At 39.0% G+C, this 23,188-nt stretch overlaps 1 protein-coding gene across 6 annotated transcripts in view; it reads right to left on the bottom strand.

The window, feature by feature from the left end:
• The window catches only part of drp2 (dystrophin related protein 2), a 175,447-nt gene that overhangs the window by 28,803 nt on the left and 123,456 nt on the right, over window positions 1-23,188 (bottom strand). For all 6 annotated transcript variants that reach the window (XM_005722946.2, XM_005722943.2, XM_005722948.2 and 3 more), the window contains exons 5-12: window positions 18,703-18,823; window positions 18,026-18,137; window positions 14,683-14,839; window positions 12,294-12,440; window positions 5,961-6,039; window positions 4,061-4,121; window positions 1,706-1,767; window positions 1,119-1,193 (exon numbers count right to left, since the gene is read on the bottom strand). In XM_005722946.2, coding sequence (XP_005723003.1) covers window positions 1,119-1,193; window positions 1,706-1,767; window positions 4,061-4,121; window positions 5,961-6,039; window positions 12,294-12,440; window positions 14,683-14,839; window positions 18,026-18,137; window positions 18,703-18,823 — 814 coding nt within the window. The remainder of the gene's footprint in view (window positions 1-1,118; window positions 1,194-1,705; window positions 1,768-4,060; window positions 4,122-5,960; window positions 6,040-12,293; window positions 12,441-14,682; window positions 14,840-18,025; window positions 18,138-18,702; window positions 18,824-23,188) is intronic.

The following is a 23,188-nucleotide window of genomic DNA, read 5'->3' as shown; positions in this document are numbered from 1 at the left end:
TTGCCCACTTAAGCCCTACCAGATGTTTCAAGAGCAGTGACACAAATTTGATTTCGCTCTTCTAAACTAATTTGATGGCCCATCCCTAAGAGTGGAGTTAAAAGGGTGTCCGTTGATGCCAGGTATAATTGGATAGCACGGTAATGTGGTAGAACAGAGTGAGATAACAGTAGTATTTTAAAGGTTGGGAGGGAATCAGCTTAAAATGTATTTCTTTTGCAGCACTACTCAATCATTCAAGACGTGTGCAGAGAGAAAAAAGAGCGAGAATTCTGCAGTTATCAGTGCAGTCTGGCAATTAAGTTCTGTAACGATATCAACTAGTAGACCCGAGGAGTGAGAGATAAGAGAGCAGGCAGGAGAAAGGAAGTGGGAACGTGACTGAAAGGGGTTTTTTAGAGTGCTCCATGCATGCTGAGTTCTTATTACAGGAACGTGGGATCTAGAAGGGAAAGAAGGTTGAAAGGGAGTGGTAAATGAAGGTAGAGAAGGTAGAAAAACAGGCTGAACATGAATAACTGAATAGGTGTGAAACTGGGCACTTTTAGGGATACCAAATACGAGAAGGTCTGTGGTCAGGGGAGTTCGAGTACTACACCAATGCTGGAAATGGATGAGATGTAGGGAAGAAGAAAAAGAAAGCAAGAAAGAAAGGCCATGTTGGAGGTATTGACCCTGAAGGGGCATACAATCAAGCTTCAACCATGCAGCAAAAACTAATTGCCTCCTATTATGTAACTCAAATGGACCAATTAATAGCTAATTACCCAGAATGCTAACGATTCAGGTCGTGATGAAAATGAGGAAGGAATCTGGCAGCAGAGTAGTTCTTCTTGTGGCTCTTGAGTTTTTCAGTACTTTTAATTGCTGCATTTCAAAGCTGACAGTATAGGAAAATGCAAAGAATATTTTGTGCCACATTTCTATGTAGGGTACAAAAGAGCGCTGATGCTTTCGACAACCGAATAAAGAAACATGCCACAGCTAATCATTATATCTCATTCCTGAAGAGAGCTTGTCACGGTGGATTAGTGATGGTGCAGGATAACTGTATATCACTTAACCAGCCATTTCAGCACAGCAGACAGAAAATAGCGTCGATGAACTACTGTACGTACGTCTCAGAGCTTTCTGAACCCGCCGCAGCTTCATTGCTGTTCTGTATGCTGAGAATTTGATGTTGTTCAGATCCGCTAATAGAAGGAGAGATGGATAGAGAGATTAGAGAAAACAAACTCATCCTGCATGACTCCGCTATACCATTGAGAAATTAGACATCATGTGTCCCCCCTGTTTATCACACCACTGCAGAAATCATTAGTAGTTTACTGTGATAATATTATTATCTGTCTGTGTGCATGCATGCCTTTTTCTAAGCTGAACACGTGTATCTGACAGCGGGCCTATCTCCCCTGCAAGCTCGCCGTGTCACATCAGATTAATGGTAAAATACATGATGTCGTTTAATCACAATTAATTAAAGGCTAAGCAAGAAGCAATCACAGAGCTGGCAAATTGGGCCTCGCAGGTTAATGACAGTAGAGATGTAGTCCCTAAGGTGTTTGAAATAAAGGTCCCTTAATGAGCTATATGACAGGACCTTCAAAGCTGAAGCCCGGTGGTGCCGTGTTACTGGTTCTGCTGCAGCCCAGTGGGGTTCCTGGACGAATGAGCAAGAGGGTGTTTTAATTGTCTCCTTACTCACCCAACGCTTGATACAGTTCTGTCATCTTTGGATGGTCCCAGCATGTCGTCTGGGCCTGATGGCTGATGGAAAGAAGATTTCATTAGGAAGGCAAAGAATCGAGGTACTCATTTTCAGGCCAGAGAGGTAAAAATGGAGCACAAATGAGCCAAAGGGGTAGAGTCTGGCAGGTGTGGCAGACAGCAAAAGGAGTGAGATGAACGAGTAATGAGTAAGAGATAAAGAGGAGAAACAGAGGGCAGAATACAGTGACCATTATTTAGGATAAGACAAAAGATTGTAGGATTGGAAAGAGCAGACATCAAAAGTTTTGTTACACTTCAGCTCTCATGGAGACCCAATCACAGTAGCTTTAAAGACTTTCCTCAGAAAAACAATATAAAATCCAACTCATATCTGCATAAAGAAAATACATTTACACTTTTCTCTCCCAAGACTAGCTCGATGGGAACATTTAAATGTAGAAAATTTAGCATCTATAAAAGAGATTCAATAGAAAGAACAAGCACAGGAATATAAATGGGAAACTCCAAATGAGGAAGCCTGCCAGCCCAGGACCCAGGAGGCTTTTAGGGCAGTGCTCATCGTTTTACCTGTGCGAGCACTCACTGATTGGTACCCAGTGGAGTGCTACTCAGATGCTACTTCCACTCCCACTGGAATAGTAATATAGCCCATAAAGAACTGACTAGTGAACTAAAGCAAAACCCATGAAGCTTTGTTTCAAATGATTAAGAAGACAAATACTTTTAGGAGAACAAACTGTACCAATGTTTGCAATACATATACAATAGTGTATGAACACACTCCTGAACAAACATATCCACGGTTCAATTATGAAATCTATAACGCTCCAAAGATAAACAGTATTGATGAGGTAAACAGATAAATGAGTTCTTGGGCAAACAGGGCTCCCAGTGGCACAACAGAATTTCGTCTTAATCATTTAGAGTTGATCCACTCTTTAACAAATATTTGGCTAATGGGAAGCATTTGTTTCTAATCTAATGAAGGTTTATTATACTCCACGTGATGGATTTGCTTGTACAATGGATACATTTTCCCAAATTGACGCAGAAAAACTAGTTTCTCTCTCTACAATCGTTCTCAAGAGGAACACTGTGTGTTATAAGAGAGTTTATTATAGGAAAAAAATCTCTAGGCATTGGTTGGTTTTTGCAGTTAAGACCTCTTAATGCCGCCCACATCTCTCTATTTCCTTCAGTGATTCAAAGGGGCCTGGGTCTGGGCGTATGGCCGATGGCTTTTTCCCCCCCAGCTTATTTCTCTACCACAAAAATAATGACAAGTGAAGAGGAGATAGGCATAGCTTGAGTATGTGATTGACATGACAAGCATTAAGTGATTTTCTATTGCAGCTTTCATGTTGACTGACACTGACGTAGCTGGAGCAGATACAACTGAAACAAGCAAAAAACAAAAACCCAACATCAACAAAAACAAAAACAAAAAAACGTCCATTAAAGGAAACATCTAACATGAGCACGATAATGGAAATAAAATCAGTATGAAAATTCAGTGTAATCATTGAACTATGATGCAGGTACTCCATGTTTCACAGACTTTATTAGTTTGCTACATCTGCTACTACAGTTTGCTACTACATATTCAACTGTCCTTTCTCTCACTGTGAGATCTCAACTATAAAAAATAAGAAGATACAAAGCAAAGAACATCCAGTAACAGGAGGCTTTATATAGAAACAGTTTACTTCGAGACACCAAATGTTAAATAACTTAATGCTACAATTATTTTCTACCAGATTAGTTGTAGTTTGAGATGCAGTTTGGGTGATTCCCAGTCCCTGGCTATGGACTGAGGGATCAGTGTGTAAACCTGTGCATTCCTGCCATGTAAGAGTCTTTGGTCAACTATTCTTAAGAAATTATCACCAGAAACTGCAAAAAGCATGTTCTGCCATTGTTAGAGATATATTTAATGCCTTGTCTCTACATAATAGTGAATGACATTTGATCTGCAAGTGTCTCCATATTTTTTCTTTCTAACTTTCTCTTGTCAATAGAATTGCAAAGCCTTTGTCTGTTTTTGTCTGACGATGCATTCATCTTGCTTTAATAAACTCCTCTAGCATTGTAAATAGACAGCACTGACTAAGGCTTCTGTGATTAGTGTTCTGTAAAAAGTGAGCACAGAACATTTGGCCATACCTATAAGACCAGACGTAAAAATACTGCACCACAGGTAAAAATGCAATATGTCTACCAGCTTTGAAAAATAGCAAATGAGCCCAATTTTGATCTAACGACTTAATCTGCCGTGGAAAAAGTACATTTGCTCCGACAACACAGACACTGACCGTGAAGTTGCACTTACTTGATGTAGTAGGGCACTTTGTTTGGGGAGATAGCACGCTCCCATGGTATCTGCACCGAACCTGTACAAATACAGAGAGACAAAATCTATTTTGAAATAGGGATGTCATGCATGAACAGCCATTGTGCACAGTGTCCCTGTCAGCATGTCCAGACACCATATCCATTCAGGCCTTCTTAACAGAGCTAAACAGGCACAGTACAGCCAAAGAGACAAGTCTATTGTGTGGGATTTCCACAGAGTATTGGTTTGTTTGGCACGGCGTAATAGAATACTGGAGGTAGAGAAGACGGTGACACGGGATGACTGTAGCATTTAACGGTCCCCCCAAACGGAACCACAGGAGATTCAGCAAAGAATCAAAGAGGGTGCAAAGACAATACCAAATTACACTCCATGTCACTGCCCATCACTGTTTAATGACATGGGACAATGCAGACCTGTGTGCTCTGTATCTATAAAACACACCAAATCACATTAAAAACACTAGCACATAGGTGAAGTCAATAATTGATCATCTTGGTAGTTAGTTGGACATCTACCACTCACCCTAACAACCCTTCCAAAGCAACAGCACAGTAGCAGTGCTCCTAACAACCTGCAAAACTTTTGACCGGCTTCCATCTCAAAGCTTCCCAGATCACATTGTAATCGCTAGAACAGGCCTGATACACGGAGGCAGCACCTGCACCTTAAAAGACCCAAAGGACTCACTGCCAACTTCTCCATGCCAGACACATCTCAGGACTGAGTCCACGCCTCAGTGCGTCAGAGCCGTTTTTGGCAGCACAGGGGGGAACTACACCAGGCAGGTGGTTTTAATGTTTGAGCTGATCACAGTACACACAGATACACACCACAGCTGAAGTAAAAGTACTAATATCAGACTATAAATATTCCACTATAGGGCCTAATCATGCTATGAAGACTAAATATACTCGTCTTGACATAAGTGTAAATATTACATCATTATTCGCCAAACCTATTTTTTCTAATATCTGCTTTTGGGGAAAGTTTCACTTATTCGTGTATCGCACCACTTCAGAAATTGGGTCGTACTGCTAGCAACTAAAATATATTAAGTGACTCTACTAGATACAATACAGCTTTTTTCTTCAGAATCACAAAGTAAATTATTTTGAATATTCTTAATACTTAACAGTTTTGTGTCAACAGAAATTGTGTGCATATATATGCATATCCATGTCCTATATGGAATATGAAACAAGCTGAAATATAGGCATGTTGGTGCATAAAACCACATAGACATAAACCCAGACATCTCTGCAGGGCATAGTGGGCTGAGCTGGCAGTGAAGTAGTGCTATATAAGCCCCAGTGTGGCATCTCTGATCCAGCGTGACAGCAGTAAATCTGGATGGGGTTGGTGAGGACACTGGAGACACACAAGTACACGCCAACACTTCAGATGCACTTGCACAGAGAGATCCCTGCATCATTCAGCCTCTTCACTTCATCAGTTTAAACTAGGCAAGGTAAATCCAATTTTTCAGCCCCCTACAGCCCCACCCCCACCCCTACCTTCCTGCTACTCCTTTGTAGTCTTTGAAGAGCAGTAGGTAAAAGAAAAGACAGAATTCACAAATATGTATCCCTGCTCAAATGAGAGCAATGACTCTTGTGATGAGCTTCACCGGGAATGCTCGTCACAGCAGCGTGCTAGAGATGATAAAGACAGATGCACAAAAGCCTCCCAGCTCCACCTCTAACCCAAATGCACACACAGCCCAGTGCGGGCACACACACAAACACAGCAATTAATAGTCTTATCACCATTAAACTGTAATACACCTAGGCTTCTTTTCTCTGCCTCGGCACAGGGTGGTACAGAATGGTGCAACATGAAGCACCAACTTCAAATAGCAGAAAATGGCTCTTACTGGAAAGGAAGTGCTGCGATCCGGGGCCAAAGTCTCTATGTGCATCCTGGAGCTGCTTCAGCCGCTCCTCTATGGAACCCTGAGGACACACGCAAACACACACATGCAAAGTCAAATCAAAGGGAACCGTGCTGTTCGTCCCTGCACCACAAAATCCCCACAAAAGAAACGCACACACACAGACCACCTGCTTCTCCTCCATTAGTTAACCGCGGAATATAAATTATGTCTTTTTTTTTATCTGCTGCTCCTCTTGAAGGACTTTGAGAGCCTTTGAAGAGCACGAGGTAGGAAATGTAGACTGATATTAGAAAATAATATGTTTTGTTGAAACAAGAGCAGTAGCTTCTGGATGCAGTGTCAGTGCAGCTGGGGGGGAAAGGAGGAAAAGAGGATGACATGAGTGAGAGAGATAGACGAGTGCAAGAGCTCACGTGTGCTGGGTAAATAATCACGGAGACCGTGGAGTTGACAAAATTAAGTTTGCCACTGCCTTTGTAAAAACATTTCATCAGTTATGTTCCCCACCAAATGGGATTTAGTCTGCCTAATCCTGGTTTATTTGAAATATATTGGATTTGGCACTTGAATCGTTGTCAGCTGGATGTTGAAACGCATCCTCAAACAATGGGAGGTAAATCCACTCTGTGTGAGGTAGACAGATAAATTGAGAAAAAGAAACGAGTGGGAGACTGTTAGACTCCAAAAAGATGCACCTGCAGTGGGATATAATTTGTAAAGATAGATATATATTAAGTTAACATCTCCCGGTGATATGTACACATATCATTGCTCCCCTGTGTGATTTAAATTGGTTGGGACTAATATAGAGCACTGTCAATGTGCCGAGGAGATACAACTGCCAACTGTTCTGTGTTGTAAAATCTATTTGCTGTACAGGCAATTTGGGTTGCCATAAGGAAGACAAATGACTAAATTATCCATGATCGACAAATATTAGCAAATCAAATTTTTGCTAGCGTCAGTCCAGCCAAATAAACAGGGTACAGGATGTGGCTGGGATTTAAAATTTATCATTTTAATTAAGACAGCAAAACGTGACTCCAGAGAGCGCGACAAAGGAGGAGGTTTCTCCATTCATTTCAAATTAATTGAATTGAATTCAGTTTTTATTTTTAAAGCACCAAATCACATGAATAGGTACTTTATATTGTTCGCTAAAGACCCTGCAGGATTGTTAGTCCTCACCAAGATACCACATCTGCGCATCTCAACTCCCTTATTTTTATACTGTGAATGCAGAAAGACAGCAGCTCAACTAAAGTACAAGCTAGGCAGCTCAAACAAGATTGAAATGATTTTCTCTCATTTTTAACATCTATCTCTTCAAATGTTGCTTGGGCCCTACTACAATCACAGAAAATCTGAAGGAAATCTAAAATCTGGGAGATGAATATCTGCTGGTGTCTATGGATACTCAAAATCTGTTTACCACACTGTACATCAGATAAGCTTTCATCTACCTTCATTTACCACCTAAATCAAAGACGAGAGGGCACACGAACTGTGCGGCACATAGCTGCTTCAAAGATATACGTAGCAGGAATAGTTGCTGTGAAAGAACTTTTGCATGGAGACTCCTTTTACAATTTATGGACATAAATTAGGAGCAAGATAAGCCAAACCCTGCTCTTTCTTCATATACCAAATTGAATAAGAATGTAATGTAAGAATCTAATATAAGAATGCAATAATACTCAACAATGCTTCTTAAATGAGTAGAGAGGAAACACATTGTAGATTTGCATTTGATTTTGTACTTTTGAACACCATGTTTAAGAAATGGCTACATACACTTAGGTATGATTATTGATGGTTGGTTCTGGAGTAAGCTTGTTAGGTTTGGCTGTGCCAGCAGGGGGAAACTTAATTTTTTTTTACTGTAAAATCTCAGTGTAAGCAATTAATTAAACTGCTGGTGTTTAAATTCTGGTTATGACGACTTTCTCTTTGGGTCTGAGCAGGATTTGAAGATTCCCAGTGGTCTCACACCATCTTTAATTTTTGTACATGTTGTGGTTCCTGTCAGCTTCATCAAGCCATAACCTCCCACTTGTAGTGGGACAGTTTGGAGCCAAGTGGAAAGTGATTGGTGATGAGTGATGAGAATTAGCACCTCTAAGTGGGAAAGGGAGGGATTTTGTGGAAGAGTTCTGGTATCTAGGGATGGTGTTTATGAGTAGGGGTAGACTGATGTGGGTAATTGTCAAACAGACTGGTAAAGCATTTGCAGTGATGCGGCATAAAGTAGTATAATGTGAATATTTAATTGCTTTTGTAGATTAGGCAACCCAATCTGAATAGCACGGCTGGAGGGTAAACCATCAATAGTCTGTAAATGGTTGTGCGTTAACAGTACTGGGCACTGCTGCAATCTAATGCCACCTGTCAGAGTTAGCACTTTCAGCATGTTTTTTGCATGTTTATTGAGGGTGAAAAAAGCTGCTTTGTGTGGACCTCATCTCTCCCTTTAGCCTCGTGTTTTATTCCTGTCACTAGGCTAATGCTAGCTGTGACAATGGATGACTGGGGTTTTCAGCACGTGTGAATGTTTTAAACAATCATCTAAATTTCTCTCATTAACTCTTACCAAAGAAAAATACATCTACAGCAGAAGTGGTGTAGGTTACTAATGTATAGAAATAAAGACTCTGTGGGAGTATCTTACTGGTTTGCAAGCAAAGGCCAGTGAACTTAATTAGTTCACCACTAAAAAGACATATCACAATGACATGGTACCTGATAACAAAGTACAAGCTTTGTCTTACACCCACACATCCACTGCTTGTATTACTGATTGTAGGGAGTATATTCTCTACATTAAAACATTTCTGCAAAGAAGTTCACATTTTTCCGGAGAGCTATTTTTGAAGCTTTGTTGTGTCATCTACCCACCTAATCTGTTTGGTTCTGAGTCTCATTGTTCACTGATAACACATTTAAAATTTAACCATATTTAGGATTACATGCTTAGAATTAGAATAGGGGGTTGCTTGAAAGCATTTCAGTGACAGTCTATAGTATTGTAAGCATCATTTAAACAAGTGGAAAACCATTGAGTAGTTGTGGAAATGTTACATTAAGGTGCATGAAAGGGAAAAATCATTCAGAAAAATCATATTCACCCTATATTACTGTACAATAAAAGAGAAAAAAAATCATGGAAGTTGAACTTATTTTGACGAGATATTTCTGTACCAACATGGTGGGTGGACTAACTGACAGACAACTATTGCCATAGAGCATCTACCTACAAGTTTTCAGGCTAGTTATTGAGAAAATCTTTAGAAAGCACTGACACATGATTCTTACAGGGCTGCATTATTATTGTTTATTTGTTATTTCTTTCAGTCCCACAGAGAGCCTGGAAAAAAAAATCTCTTGCTGACAAATCAAAGGCACGGCTTCTCTATAGTGGTCTGTTCTGTTTTGTTTTGTTCTGTCCATGAAGTGCTCAGAGCTACGGACGCAATCTGAAAGTCACACTGAGACAAGTCACAGCGAACGTGCAAAGTGGGTGCTAGGAATTAACTTCTAAGAATAGTTTAACAGACACTGAAAATCATCATGCTCAGAGTGGAGACACCTCACGAGGAAACAAGGCTGGAGTGGCAATCATCATGTCAGGGTGTGGAAGAGGTGTCATGACAGTTATCTAATGGGAAGGGGATGTTCTCACAAGAGATGCAGTGAAGGCTGAGAGTTTTGTTGTGCTTGCAGGAGTGTTACTAGGTTACTGATGGCGGGTAAAGCCTGTGCTTGAAAAACACTGCAGTTAAAGTAATGCACAGTAGATAATGCATCAACTAAGCATTCTGCTAAGCACTGAGAGGAAGCCAAGTTCAGTTCAATTTTTAAAGGGGGTTAAGAGTAAGTGCTTTCATGGCACTGATGAATTACCCTCTTCATTTAAGTGCATGGGTTTAAATATATGTTCATCTCATTGGTGCACTGATGTACACTCACTGCACACTTTTCCTATTAGAAACACCACCAGATGGATAAAGCTGTTGTATGCAGTCAAGACAGACTCTGTTGTCATTGGTACATTTCTTACCAATTGTGCCCTACACTGACGTGATTTTATCACATTATATTCTGCAGATTTATGCTATGAATCCATTCCACCACAATGGCACTAAAATAACTATAACCATGCAGAATATTGTTATAATAATATAGAATACCATTAGTACACATTAGCTTGATGGCTGGCTTGGGTAAAGGCTGTGACACCACTGACAGACAGCTAGAGTGAAATGGAGCATTAGAGTGAATAAAATTATAGATTTCTCCAAATGTGAAAATCGCGGCAAATATTTGCGATCAAGTGAGGACAAAAGTCTGGTAAAATATATAATTTAAAAACAGAAATGTTCCGTATTGTTTTACATTCTTCCTTATAATGTCGTTTCAGTTCATTTAAGTTTGCAGGTATTTGTTTATGCACAGCTCCTTTAAGCACAGCATCTCAATCAGGTCGAGGTCTGGACTTTGACTGGGCTTATGCAAAAGAATGGATGAAAATGATTAAAAATCACGGTAATGCAAATTTGCTGCTGTTCTTGGGAACATTGTCCTGCTGCATGACATGATTTTGACACATTTGACTCAAGAATCCTTGGCTATACAGAGGAGGTCATATGCAACTCAGTGCCTGCAAGGTGCCCAGGTACTGAGCTTGGACTGGTAGTGCTGGGATGCCCACCTCTGGCATTTAGTTAACACGCACAGGAGCGCCACAGACCAGGAAACTGTCAAAACCTCTGCTGTTATAGAGGTGGTCACATTTCATGAAGTGCTGCTAATCATGTGCTTTTGATTAGCAACACCTGGCTGCTATATAATTAATATAAAAAAATACAAGATATGAAACCTGTGATTTAAAAAAAAGGCTGTATTTCAACAAGAAGGGAATAATATATAAAACAGGAAACGGAGAGGAGAAACAACTCCACAAATTAGTCAGTATTTTACAGCAGGAGTGTTGTTTTACTTTTTTTCTTCTTCTTGTTTTATGATTGATTTCACACAAAGTCACTGTTAATGAAAAAATTGTACACTAAAAATGAAAGAAACAATACATGTTTTATGAAGTCCCCCTAAGGTTTTAAAGCTTCTTAAGGTTTTTTAACCTCCTCCAAGTGGGTAGGAGGCACTCATTACTTTTTCCCTATTGTTATGCCTTCAATTGTAATGGTTTAGGGCTCTTAAGCTTATGAAGGTTATGAATGACTCTAAATAATTGTGACCATTAAACATATTTAATAACAAATGTATCTACATTCCTGCTCATTTCCTTAGTTTGAGCTCCCTTAAAAAGAGAAAGAGAGGGAAACAATGAAAAAACGAGCTCATCACAGGAATGAAATGCCATTGGAAAAACAACAGATGTTCTTAAAGCAGGTTAATATTGTGATTAGTATGTCAAGGCTGCTGGGATTTGATACATTTACATGCTCCCAATGCAAATCCAACATTCACTCAGCCAAGTTTATATACTATTAGTACGAGTTTTGAAACTTATTTTTATTCTGTGGGAAAAGAAAAGACAAAAACCAACGTCACTGCAAAAATAACGAAGAAGAAATCAAAACTTCAAGCGCAACTTGGTTTCATTTAACACATTCTATAAATATTCTACATTTTGACCTTAAGAATGTTTTATTTTCCCTGAGATTTATAAGCAATAAGCATACAGACGGTGAAAACAGCTAAATAGACTGCCTCTAAAGCTCAAAATACATTTACCAACACATCCAACCAGCTTAATAATTTTAAGGCAACTTTTCTATGAGACTCACACACAAACAGTAATGTATAATGACACTGTACTTTGGCTGTGGATTTTTTAACTAATCAAATAGCTATATTTCTCTATCCAGTTTTTTCACTTAGATTTGATCTAATCTGATAAATTTTCCCAAACAAACATATGTTCTAAAATTTTATACTCTTTCTTTAAAATTACCAATCTTGTGATGTTGTTATCCAGTGGCTTCAACCGTTCTGTGAGTTAAGTGAGAGATACATCATTGATCTTTCAGCCTGCAAACATACTCTGATCTTCCTCTTAAATGGTATGAAAACTCTTCATCACGCACACGGCCCCTCATCAATGTCCAAAAGCACACCTCTGTGCTCAAAAGATGTGTAAAACATAAAACAGTTGGAAGCCAGAAGTATAGACACCATTAAAAGTCCAAACATTGCACATGGAATCACTCTCTTATGTCCTCTTGAATGTGACTGCTGCACAACCTGCTGCTGACAGAGTCAAACAGGCACTATGGACCCAGTAGTGAACTCTACCTGAAGCACTTTCCATCTGCTGTTGAGATGCTCCAGAGCACGGGCATTCTCCATCGATAAATGGACGTCGGAGATTGCCAGCTGGTGGGCTAGATCATTGATGTGCTTCATGCCCTCTTTCACCTGGGTCAGTTCCTCCTTAAATAACTGGATGGAGCATGAGCGAGGACAAGAAAAACAGAGGACCACAGGGAGTTGGACGTAAACAGGAGTAGTGGGAAAAGAGAGGGGGGAAACAGATTAAATACAAAATATTGAACAACATCAGACATAGATAGAATTATAGCGCAATCCAGAAACATCCAGTCTGGACCAACTACATTTAAATTACATTTTTTTTAAAAATCAATGGAAACTTGATCCGTTATAGCTTTCTGGTCTGTTTTAGAAAGAATTTGGCAGAAAGCCATGTTTGAATGTCTTAAGATCAGAAGAGAGAACAGTACTGAAACTGAACCAGCCCCTTTTTATAGTGTGTAAACTGAGAAAACCAGAAAATTTGTAAAATAACTAAGATGGAATGTGAGTATATGCATGCCAGTGTCCCGTGCATTTTGCATTGTTGGTCGCAGTACTGTGCAATATTTCAAAATCTGGTTTTGATATGATACCAAGTAGATACAAGGCCACTATCCTAAAGGTAGCTTACATAGGGGAGAGCAGAGCATATGAAACGAAAGCACCATTAATTTTCTAAATCCCAATACATTTTCATGACCATGATTGTTGCTTTCCACCGTTAATTAGTTAAAACAATAAAGCACACATTTCACACTTTTTCACGTGTTTTGAAACACTGTTTTTTGTAGCTCTGGAGTGGAAATAAACTTGGCCAGAAAGTACTTTGGGTCAACTTCTGTTGTTTTCAATGTGCTATATAAACAAAATAGTCCAGGCATTTTCATAGTTCACATTTGCTTCATTTATTTTTTCCCCCAACTGCAATGAAATAATTCATTTATCATATTTCAGTGGGATGAATGTATTCAGTCAAAGGGAATCATTCTGCTACAGTAACAATAATGATGAACACTAAACCTGTGAAAGTTAGCTAATGCTGAAGATCAACGCGAGTAATAACTGAAACATCATTTTCACCACTATCCGCGTGTTCTTTGCCTCTCTGAAGTACAACTACTTGTCTACAAGCACTCGTCACTTTTCACAGTGAAACATGGTGATTGCAGCTGTAAGTTAAACTTTTACTTTGAAGGGAAATGGTTCATTTTCAGTTTTCTTCACCCTCACAGTTTCTTCACATTTGCAGACAAGTCGATACCTTCCATGAAAACTATGGGCAATCTGCTCACAAGCCAGTGTTTTTATTTTGTTGACCAATCATTTCTCATGCAGAATGCGCTCAATTGCTTCTTTTGATGTCAGAAAATTAATCCCTGAACCTCTCAAAATATGCTACCCCAGCAAAAATGAAGAGTTAATAAAAATCATTGGAAATATGAAAAACAGTAAAAAATAAATAAATAAATACATAAATAAAATCTGATATTTTATTTTTACTTTTACAAATTATGTAAGTATTTCTTTTTCATGCAAGAAGAGTTATTAAAATCTTTTTATCAGTTAGTCTGTATATAATATAAAAGTTATATTTGGATTTTGAGTGTTGATCAGATGAAACAAGACTAAAAAAAATGTAACTTTAGGATGTGTGGAATGTAGAGTAGATGCTGCAGATCTACTCTACATTTGAATGCAAAAGTGTCTAGTGTACTTTTATAATTGCATCCTGTGTGCATCCATGTGTCTGTTTTTGTATATGCATGCACCCATGTGTAAGCACAAGGGAGTAAAGGAGTACAGATGACGCCAACTGACAAGCCTGCCCTAAAGACTGAGCTGAACATGTGCTGGCTGTGACAGGAGTCCAAACAGTGACATGATTATTGTGAAGTGCCCTCGCTTCTAATGAATAGCGCCGCACAATTACAGGCAGCGGCAACAGAACCAATGACCTGTCATTTGTTTAACAACATCTATTCAGCTGAGATTTGTAACTCCTGCCACATCGCAGTGTCATTTTGAAGGGCCTTGTCATCATCTGTCAGATTACAGCCTTTCTGGCAGGAATGTGCATGCAGGCAACAAAAAACAATCACTTTAAAGGAACACAGCTTGAAACAGATCACCTGTTTATGCAGGAGGATCGCATAATTGTGGTTTTTAGAATTGAAAAAAAAAAAAAAAAAGCTGGATGTCATTTTTTTGATGTTTGTTTGAGACATGTTGCAATGTGTGCTTTTTCAGAGATAGCCAGAGGCGATAATCTCAAAGGAGACAATTCGTTTACTCTACAGGTAAACCCAATTTAGATTAGTGAGGGAGAGATAAGAGAAAAAAAAAGAGCCGAGAGTGTACTGCAGATCGGTACCTTGGTAGCATCTATGTGGTCCTGTAGAGAGTCAATGAAGAGGTCTCCAACAGGCTCCCAGGCATCCCTCACCCCCTCTGCCTGCTCCAAGGCCCCTGCAAGCTCTTCCATTGCAGCCTGGATCTGAAGAAGACGCTCCAAAGTCCTTTCCATATGTCTGGAGGTTTTGTAGAAAATGCAACTTTTTAAAGTTAACTACCCGATCAATTAAAATCTGGAATCAGTGTGAGGAAATAAATCAATCAAAATCCATGGAGCATGCAGTGAAACAACCCATTTATCCAAATTTACAGGCTGTCATTTCAATAAGGCAGTGTATATAAATATATATTTCATTCCACCAGTTCTAAATGGCTTTTGTGCAAAAACAAGTTTCGATATAGAGAAAAGTGAGCTCTGAATTTTCACGACTTCAAACCTTGATAAATGTGTTTTCATAATTGTTTCTGTAATGGATTATAGCTGCCACATTTTGTAATCAGGTTATGGTAATTGTATTACATGAAATATATTGCTACATAAACCTGCTGTGGAGGCACACACACACAGTCATGGGAAGAAACAACTCTTGGCTTTAAAACCATAAAACACACACATACAGGCATTGTTCTCTTGTATGGATGTATGATCTTATTTTTTGATAAAATAAAAAAGTTTTATTATAAATATACACCACAATCTCATTCTTTTAAACAAACACAGTGGCTGTAGCTCAGGAGGTAGAGCAGATCACCTACTGATCAGAAGGTTGGTGGTTCGATCCCTGGCTCCTCCAGTCAAGTATCCTTGGGCAAGATACTAACCCCAACTTGCTCTCCGATGCATCCATCGGAGTATGAATGTGTATGAATGTCGTTAGAAAGCACTAAGTGTAGATAAAGTGCTTGTGAGATTGGGTGTGATTGGGTGAATGAGGCATGTTGTATAGAGCGCTTTGAGTACTCCGTGAGAGTAGAAAAGCACTATATAAGAATCAATCCATTTACCAATTTAATTGCTCTTTGAACCTTTTCCATTTCATTTTTTATCTACTTCAACTTAATTTGTAGAGCTCATTTTCTCTTTTTGCTAAATTTCTAAACACAGTAATTTCCTAAAACTTTAATCTTTAACAGCTGACAAAGGTTAACCACAAATACAAGACAGATTTAATTTCTTAAACATGATTCAGAAATTCAGAAATGATCTAATTTACCCAATAGCAGAGTAAATTGACACCAAGAATGGGTAGAAATCATCTAAGACGAAAGGAAGAAAAATGTGGAAAAAACCGTCTTGAAAAATTAATTTTTCCTTTTCCATGTTTATGTTTCATATTTAAAACTCCATACAATTATATACTCACAGGCCAATTCATTAGTTACCAGCACTGGGTGTAACGTGCTATGTTTAACATCAGAAGACGTTTACAGTACGGTCCTAAAGGAAATGCTCTGCATAAGCTTGGTTGTAACAAATGGTTATTTGAGTTATTATTGCCTTCCACTCAATTTAAGCCAGTCTGTCCATTCTCTTCTGACCTCTGTTATCAACAAAACAACTTCTCTTTTTCTAATGATTCTTTGTAAACACTAGAGATGGTTGTGTGGGAAAATCACAGTAGATCAGCAGTTTCTAAAATACTAAGACCACCAGATTTGGTGCCAGATCACTTAAATCACCTCTCTTCCCCATTTCCTCTGATGCTTAAATTAAATTTCTGAAGGTTATCTTGACCATGTCCAAATGCCCTCAGTTAAGTGCATTAATAAGCAGTTAAAGAGGCGGTTCAGATGAAGTGTACTAACAATCTTCAACTATCACAATCTCGAATATTTGCTGTATATTACATGTAGATTGTATTTTTGCAGATTGCACAGTATGCCCTGAACAATGTATTGTAATGAATGTTCCATGCTGTTTTTACAGACTATTGTTTTCAGCATCGATTAAATTATTTTTAAAAAAAGAAAGAAAGTAATTGCCACATGGCTATGATGACAAAAAACACTTGCTAGATATGGTCTGTGGACCCTGATTAAGACTTAGAGTTTATGCCAATTTGCTTGAAATATAAACTTAACATATCACTCAGTTTTCTGTGGTAATACTTGCACTACATGATATCTACTTCTCTTTTATCTCTTTTGGTTTTGTTTTTTGGTTTGTTTTGCTTTGTTTTTTTAATGAAACAATTTTATTATTTGATGTTTGGTGTTCCCAGAAGTGTCGGAGGTTTTGTGAAAGTAGTTTGAAAATTGTTTTTTTTTTTTGATTATTTGAGAAATAGGAAATGGTTTCAACCAATCTGCTTAAGTAATTCTGAGAAACTGTAATATAATTATGACAAATATGCATTTCTTTTTCCTTTTTCCATTAACTCCATTCCATTATCTCTGTCTTTATCTGTCTTGTTCATTATACATAGACTACAGAGTATACTGCGCGGACTCACAAAAGCAAAAAGAATAATCACATATGCCACACCTCTCATTTATATTTAATCATAAGCGAGCTTTAGTCACTCTTCATGACTAAAAGAAAAATAAAGTAATGAATAACAAGTTGTCCAATAGTTTCTCAGGCACAGAGACCACAGAATTTGTTTTATTCACTGATGTTTTGTCATTACTAGTTTAATTTAAAAACACTAATTACTAAAATTGTATTGGCAAGGCCTGCAGAGGACACAAATACTTATATTCTGAAGAAAGATCTAAAAATAATTTTCCTTGTACTCAACTTGATTAAAAATTATGACAGACAAAGAGTACAGAGTCCCAGTGGTGGAATAAATGAAGGGACGGATAATAACCCAGTAAATCTACAGCGTACTTGAATAGAAGTATATATGAATTATCAGCAAAATGTGCTCATCATACTAAAAACTGGCCATTGTGAGCAACATTATATTGATTGAATTATGGAATGTGTAAGAAGGCTTTTACTACTGTATCGGGTAAGGATTAAGCCAAAAAACCCCACAAAAAAACAGTTCTACTATGCTATCTTGAATTCCTCTAATCTTTCTTTAATCTCTTGGGGGGCTTAATCAATTATTTAAACAGAACTAAGTTCAGAGACTAAATGTATCTTTGGTAAATTTTCTAGCAACTCCTAGATATCTGAAATATGACAAGCTGTCAGATAAATGCAGTAAAGTAAATTTTACCCTGGAGTTTTGTGGAAGCAGAAGGTGCCATCCAGTGGGAATACTAAAGCACAAGTATTTCAAATTCACAATTAAATAATCCTGATAAACTATAGTAAACAATCCGAGTATGGTTTCTTTTCACCAGTTCAGAAACCACCCTTTATCAGAACAAGATATTTTATATATATATTACAAATAAAAGAGTCTAACCTGTGGCGGTCCACACAACGTGCTGTCAGTTTTTCCCACAGGTCACTGGCTACGTTCGCCTGCTTCCACACAGAGCGGCTCACATTCAAGATCCGCCGGCGTGGAGACACCTCTGTGGAAGATGGAAGAGGTTTGATGGGGTCATGCGGAGGTAACAGCATAAAGGTGCAAAAGAAGAAGTAATAAACGGGAGCATACGGAGAAATAACAGGGTGAAGAGAAGAACGGGGGGTTAGAAGTCAGCCAAGAGAAGAGTAATGATTTAAGAAGGATGGCATATCAACTCGATGAATAGAAACAGGGAAAGAGAAAGGCAGGGGGCCGCTCATGTTGGGGAACACAGTAAGGTTGATTGCTAGAGTATTCCCTCAATGAGCAGCCAGAGGTGAGAGCCAAACACTACAAAGAGGATGTAACCGTGGAGAACCAGAGGAGCATGCTGTATTATTGATCTGAGCAGATGGTACTTTAGAGGTGGTGAACTAGAGCTAATTGGTCCTGACCCACACATTTTCCCAAAACTCAGTGTGACACGAGAGGACGGATCACTGCTAATGACTACTAATGGAACGTTTCACCTGCATGGGTCCTACCAAAGGAACTCAACTAAGGGGGGGTGTATGAGTATGACATTTTGGCTGGAGCAGCAGTTGGCACAGCCGATGGAGGGAGCAGACCTTTTCCATCGGTCAGGGTCTCCTCGGGCTCCTGGAAGGGGTGCTGAGCCAGAAATGCCTGGGCAGACTCCAAGACAGAGTAGATAAATGGCCCACGGGACTTGACATCCTCCATGAATGCCTGCAGGGATACAGAGATGGAAAAATGTAAAACTATCTCCAAACTTAAGGGCTTTTTCCTCAAAGGACGATGAGGAAGACATGGAGCTGCATCTACTCTCAGAGCATTCTAATACTTAATTATGCAAAATAAATCATCAAATAACTGAAATATTATTATTATTAGAAAATATTATTTCAGTTATTTGATAAATGACATTAATCACCAATCATTGTAACCTCTGGGCTCTTAAACTGCTTTTTTGAAGTTGTAATGTCAAACTTTTTCTGGCTTAGTAAAAAGTAGAGATAGATTGGATATTGGTCCAGTGGTGTTAGGCATCAGAGACAATGGGCAGATGCATGGTTCATCTGTTCAGTTCAGGTCTATGTTGTTCTGTGTTTACTTTGCCATGTGACAGTAGCTGCTCTCAGCAGAGCTAGCATCAAGGAAGCAAACAGCAGGCGGTTTAGAGGTGTATCACAGTTTTCTATCTTTGCGAATGGTTTTTACTTAAACTTTAAACTGTGATCAGAGTGAATTGACATGACTCAAAAACATCCAGCGATGACAATGGTTGTTGATTTACTTTCACTTTCATCATGTTCACTCATAGATTTTACCCGAGGAGCTAGAAGGTCACTGGTTTAGTGTAACAGTTGTTGGTAAGCTTTTACCACACTTACAGTAATACTGTATACTGTGTTGTTGTCAGTGCCATTAATTATTATTTCACTAGTGTGAGGAGGAAAAGGGAGAATCTACTGTGGCTGTAAATGACAGCAGTTTGTACCCTAATGTCTCTCACTTTGATCTGAAATACAACCAGTGTAGTCAGTCTAGTTGCTCCTTCAGCTCCTGGTACTTCTCTATTTTCTCGTGCTCCTTCTTTCTCATGTTGCTGTCAGCTACAATTGCGTCTCTTACAACTGCAGTCTTCTTCTCATTGTCAACCACTTCTATGTCTGGTTCACTGGCCAACAGCTGCTTGTCTGTCTGGACCTTGAAGTCCCACAGGACCTACGCAATCACTTTCATGGTCTCCCATTGGGAATTGGGGACTTCTAAAACACATGCACCACAAATGTTCCTGTACACTATCTCAGTCACTTGGTTGTGCCTTCCAGTGTGTGGAAAAAGTAACATAGAAAACTAGTCGAGGTACACAGCACTAGCCTTAAGTAACTGTAATCTACTAGTAATACCAGACCAAGGATTTTTTGAATGCAAGTCAAACAACTTTTATATGCCATAAAAATCATCCAAAACACAAAATAGAAAGAAGTTTACATAGTAATGATCACCAGCTGACAAGTCTACCCAAGCCTAATATCAAAATATCAGCAAAACCGACTCTATTTATTTATTTTAAATCAAATTCATTTGGATTTACTTAAGATACTCAATAACAGGGTAACTATGAGCAAAGTTATTTAAACATATCTGAAATCTGGATGCTGGAGATAAGACTTTATGAAAGTTTCTCTTTGTGAAATCACCAGTGGGACAAGTAAAAATGTAGCAAGAAACCCTCTGAGTATACTGGTTAGAGCAAGGGTGTGTTTGACGTCTATGAATTTTTCACTTGGTGAGAATAAATATTTTATTTTTTCCTTCAGAGATTGCATAACCTTCCTTAAAGATTACAACATGCCACACAGATTGTTTAGCTAACCTATTTAAGAAACACTAAATGCCGTACATAAAATTAACTTGCTCAAATGCATGGGTTACTTAACACAATCACTAAACACACATACACACACACACACACGTTCCAGTGAAGTTACACAGCTCTCTGCTCGTGATGAGAGCCCAGGGCGCATAGGACTCTACTGGGTGCACTGGTCATCTGCCCTTCAAGCACAGAAGAGCCAATTAGCTCAAGAGCTCAGCTCCACTGGGTCACATTCAACAGTACTCACTATGCAAATTACAGACAAGGAGTCCAGTGTGTAAGAAAGCGCAAACACATATACACACCTTCACTATTACTGAGGAGATAGCCAGAGCCTTCCTGGGGCCTCAAAGAAAGCCAACGTGTCAACCTTCTCCATTCTTCTGCACTAATCTTTGTTCTGTTTAAAACATAGCGCAGGTGTGAGAATTAATGCCAGGGATATTTCCTCTCTTCAGAGTAATTTATTTAGGTGAAGCCAATGTTCTCAATCCTCTTACGGTATAAAGAGATTACATTTTCAGCTAAAAATCTACATTACTAGCTGGAATTAGCAGTGCTGTGAGCCACTGCAGGGACAGTGTTTCAGTGTCTATGAAAATCCCCAGGACCAGAGCCCGGCAGGCCTGATAACAGGCAGCGAGTAGAGTGAAACAGAGAGCCCCAAATGAAACACCAGCAAACACCGGCCGCCACCATGCAAACATGCAAAAGTGTGGCACGACGGGGAGCTGCGGCAAGAGATAAGATTCCCAGTGCAACAGTCTTGAAGAAAACCTGCTTTCTGTCTTTTTCCTCTTCCTCTCTCACACTCTTTCTCCAAGCGCAAATTCCCTCCTTAACCTTTCATTCTCGCCTCGCCTCCTTCCTTTCCTTTACCCACTTTTCATCCTCTCTAGCTCTCTATTCTTTCCGTCGTCTCTTTAGCTGCTTTGCTGCCCAAAGAGGAGCTGAGCCATGGATTCCCTGAGCCAGCTGTCATGTTAAAACTTTAATTCCAGCTAAATTTCACACTCAGAGGCTTCATCTTTGGTTGAAGGAACATTAAGAGCGAAGTCTTCAGATCAGATTAAGATACATAATGCATGGCGGAGAAAAAGCCAGGGGGAGGAAATAACTTCATTGACTTGGTCTAAACATTTTGACTCCCTTTACTCATCCTGGATGCTCCTTTTCTATGTGCTTCTGACAACACAGAAGTAGATGAATTTTCATTTCATTTTCCTTTTGCAGCTGCTGCAGACACACAAAATCCTTTCCAATGCCAAATTGCTCAGTCGTCCCAACACCGAAGCACGCACAGCCATACACTATTTCCCCCAATACGTATCTTACCCTTCTGTCACTGCCCCAAATATACACACAGCAAATATGCTCCCAAGCCAGGGCTCATGCAGATGTAGAGACACACATACACAAGTGTAATACAGTGAGAACTCCACTCACACACAACAACATCAGAATAAATCCACTTAAGATCAATAATTCACATTTCTTAAAACGCTTTAATTCTCTATAGAAAACCGAAATGCAATTTCCCTCTCTGCTTTGTCGGAAAAGTTTTAGAACGACCAGACGCTCGGGAAGCGGAGGCATCACAGATTATAAAGGCATGCTGTGCTGAAAATGGGACATTCGAGGAGAGAGGAGAGGAGCAGAAAGGAGAGGAGAGGAAAGGAAAAATTGTACATTACATCCTAGTAAGGATATACTAAAAATAGATTATAGTAAATGTTGTATTTTACAATGTTGTAATATATTGTAATTGTAATGTATGTCTTATAAGAGATGGATCTCCCATGTCTCATGATTTATTCATGAGACATGAACCCAACATGACCCTTTTAGCTTTTTCTGATGTAACACAATTATAAGAATTAATTATAAATCACATAAACATGCAATTTGTTCGAGAAAATGCAAAAGCTTTATTTTCCTTATGGGTATAAACCCCCATGTAAGTGGTAATTAAAGAAAGAGAAAAAAATACAGTTGGGGTTATAAAAACCTGTCGAGGGGTAGGAGAAAATACACATAAGAGTGACTAAGAAAAGGGACAGGGAGAAAAGAGAATGAAGAGAAACCCGGGGGAGAGCATAGCACAGATAAATGTGGAGTTTAAAGGTGTCCTTTGTTTTGTTTTTTATTGTTATTGCCGGCCTGCTAATTGGGAGTCTGATTTCACAGTGTACCAGTTGAGATGGGAGTTGAAGTGGTGTGAAGCAGAAGCCACAAACCTATAACTGTCAAGTGGCCTTTCAGACGCACTGCACAAACTGGCAGCATGGAAAATTGGAAAAAGGGTGGAATGGGAAACTATGCTGTAGTTACAGAACCAATTACAAGTTTGTGCGAGCGGTGTCTGCATGTATGTGTGCATGTGGCTACATCACTACCACTTCACAAGATATATCACTGCCGAGTAAGGGCTAAGGCGATTTAGTGGGAAATGAAAAAAAATATCCAGGAGATCATAGTTGATGTTTTTCCAAATACTTGCTATCACAAAGAAATCCGAAGAGAGTAAAAATGAATGGTTTTATACCCTCCACACACACTCCTTAAAGTATATTATAAAGCCTTGAATATTTGATTGCATTATTTGATTTAAATAATAATCAAAATCATTTTGTTCTAATGGATGACACACACACACACACACACACACACACACACACACACACACACACACACACACACACACACAC

Source organism: Pundamilia nyererei, unplaced genomic scaffold, assembly GCF_000239375.1.
Source record: "Pundamilia nyererei isolate P.nyererei 1_Seehausen unplaced genomic scaffold, PunNye1.0 scaffold00008, whole genome shotgun sequence".
NCBI classification, from domain to species: Eukaryota; Metazoa; Chordata; class Actinopteri; order Cichliformes; family Cichlidae; genus Pundamilia; species Pundamilia nyererei.
Note: the sequence above shows the minus strand (reverse complement) of the source record. Positions and strands in the feature narration are given on the sequence as shown.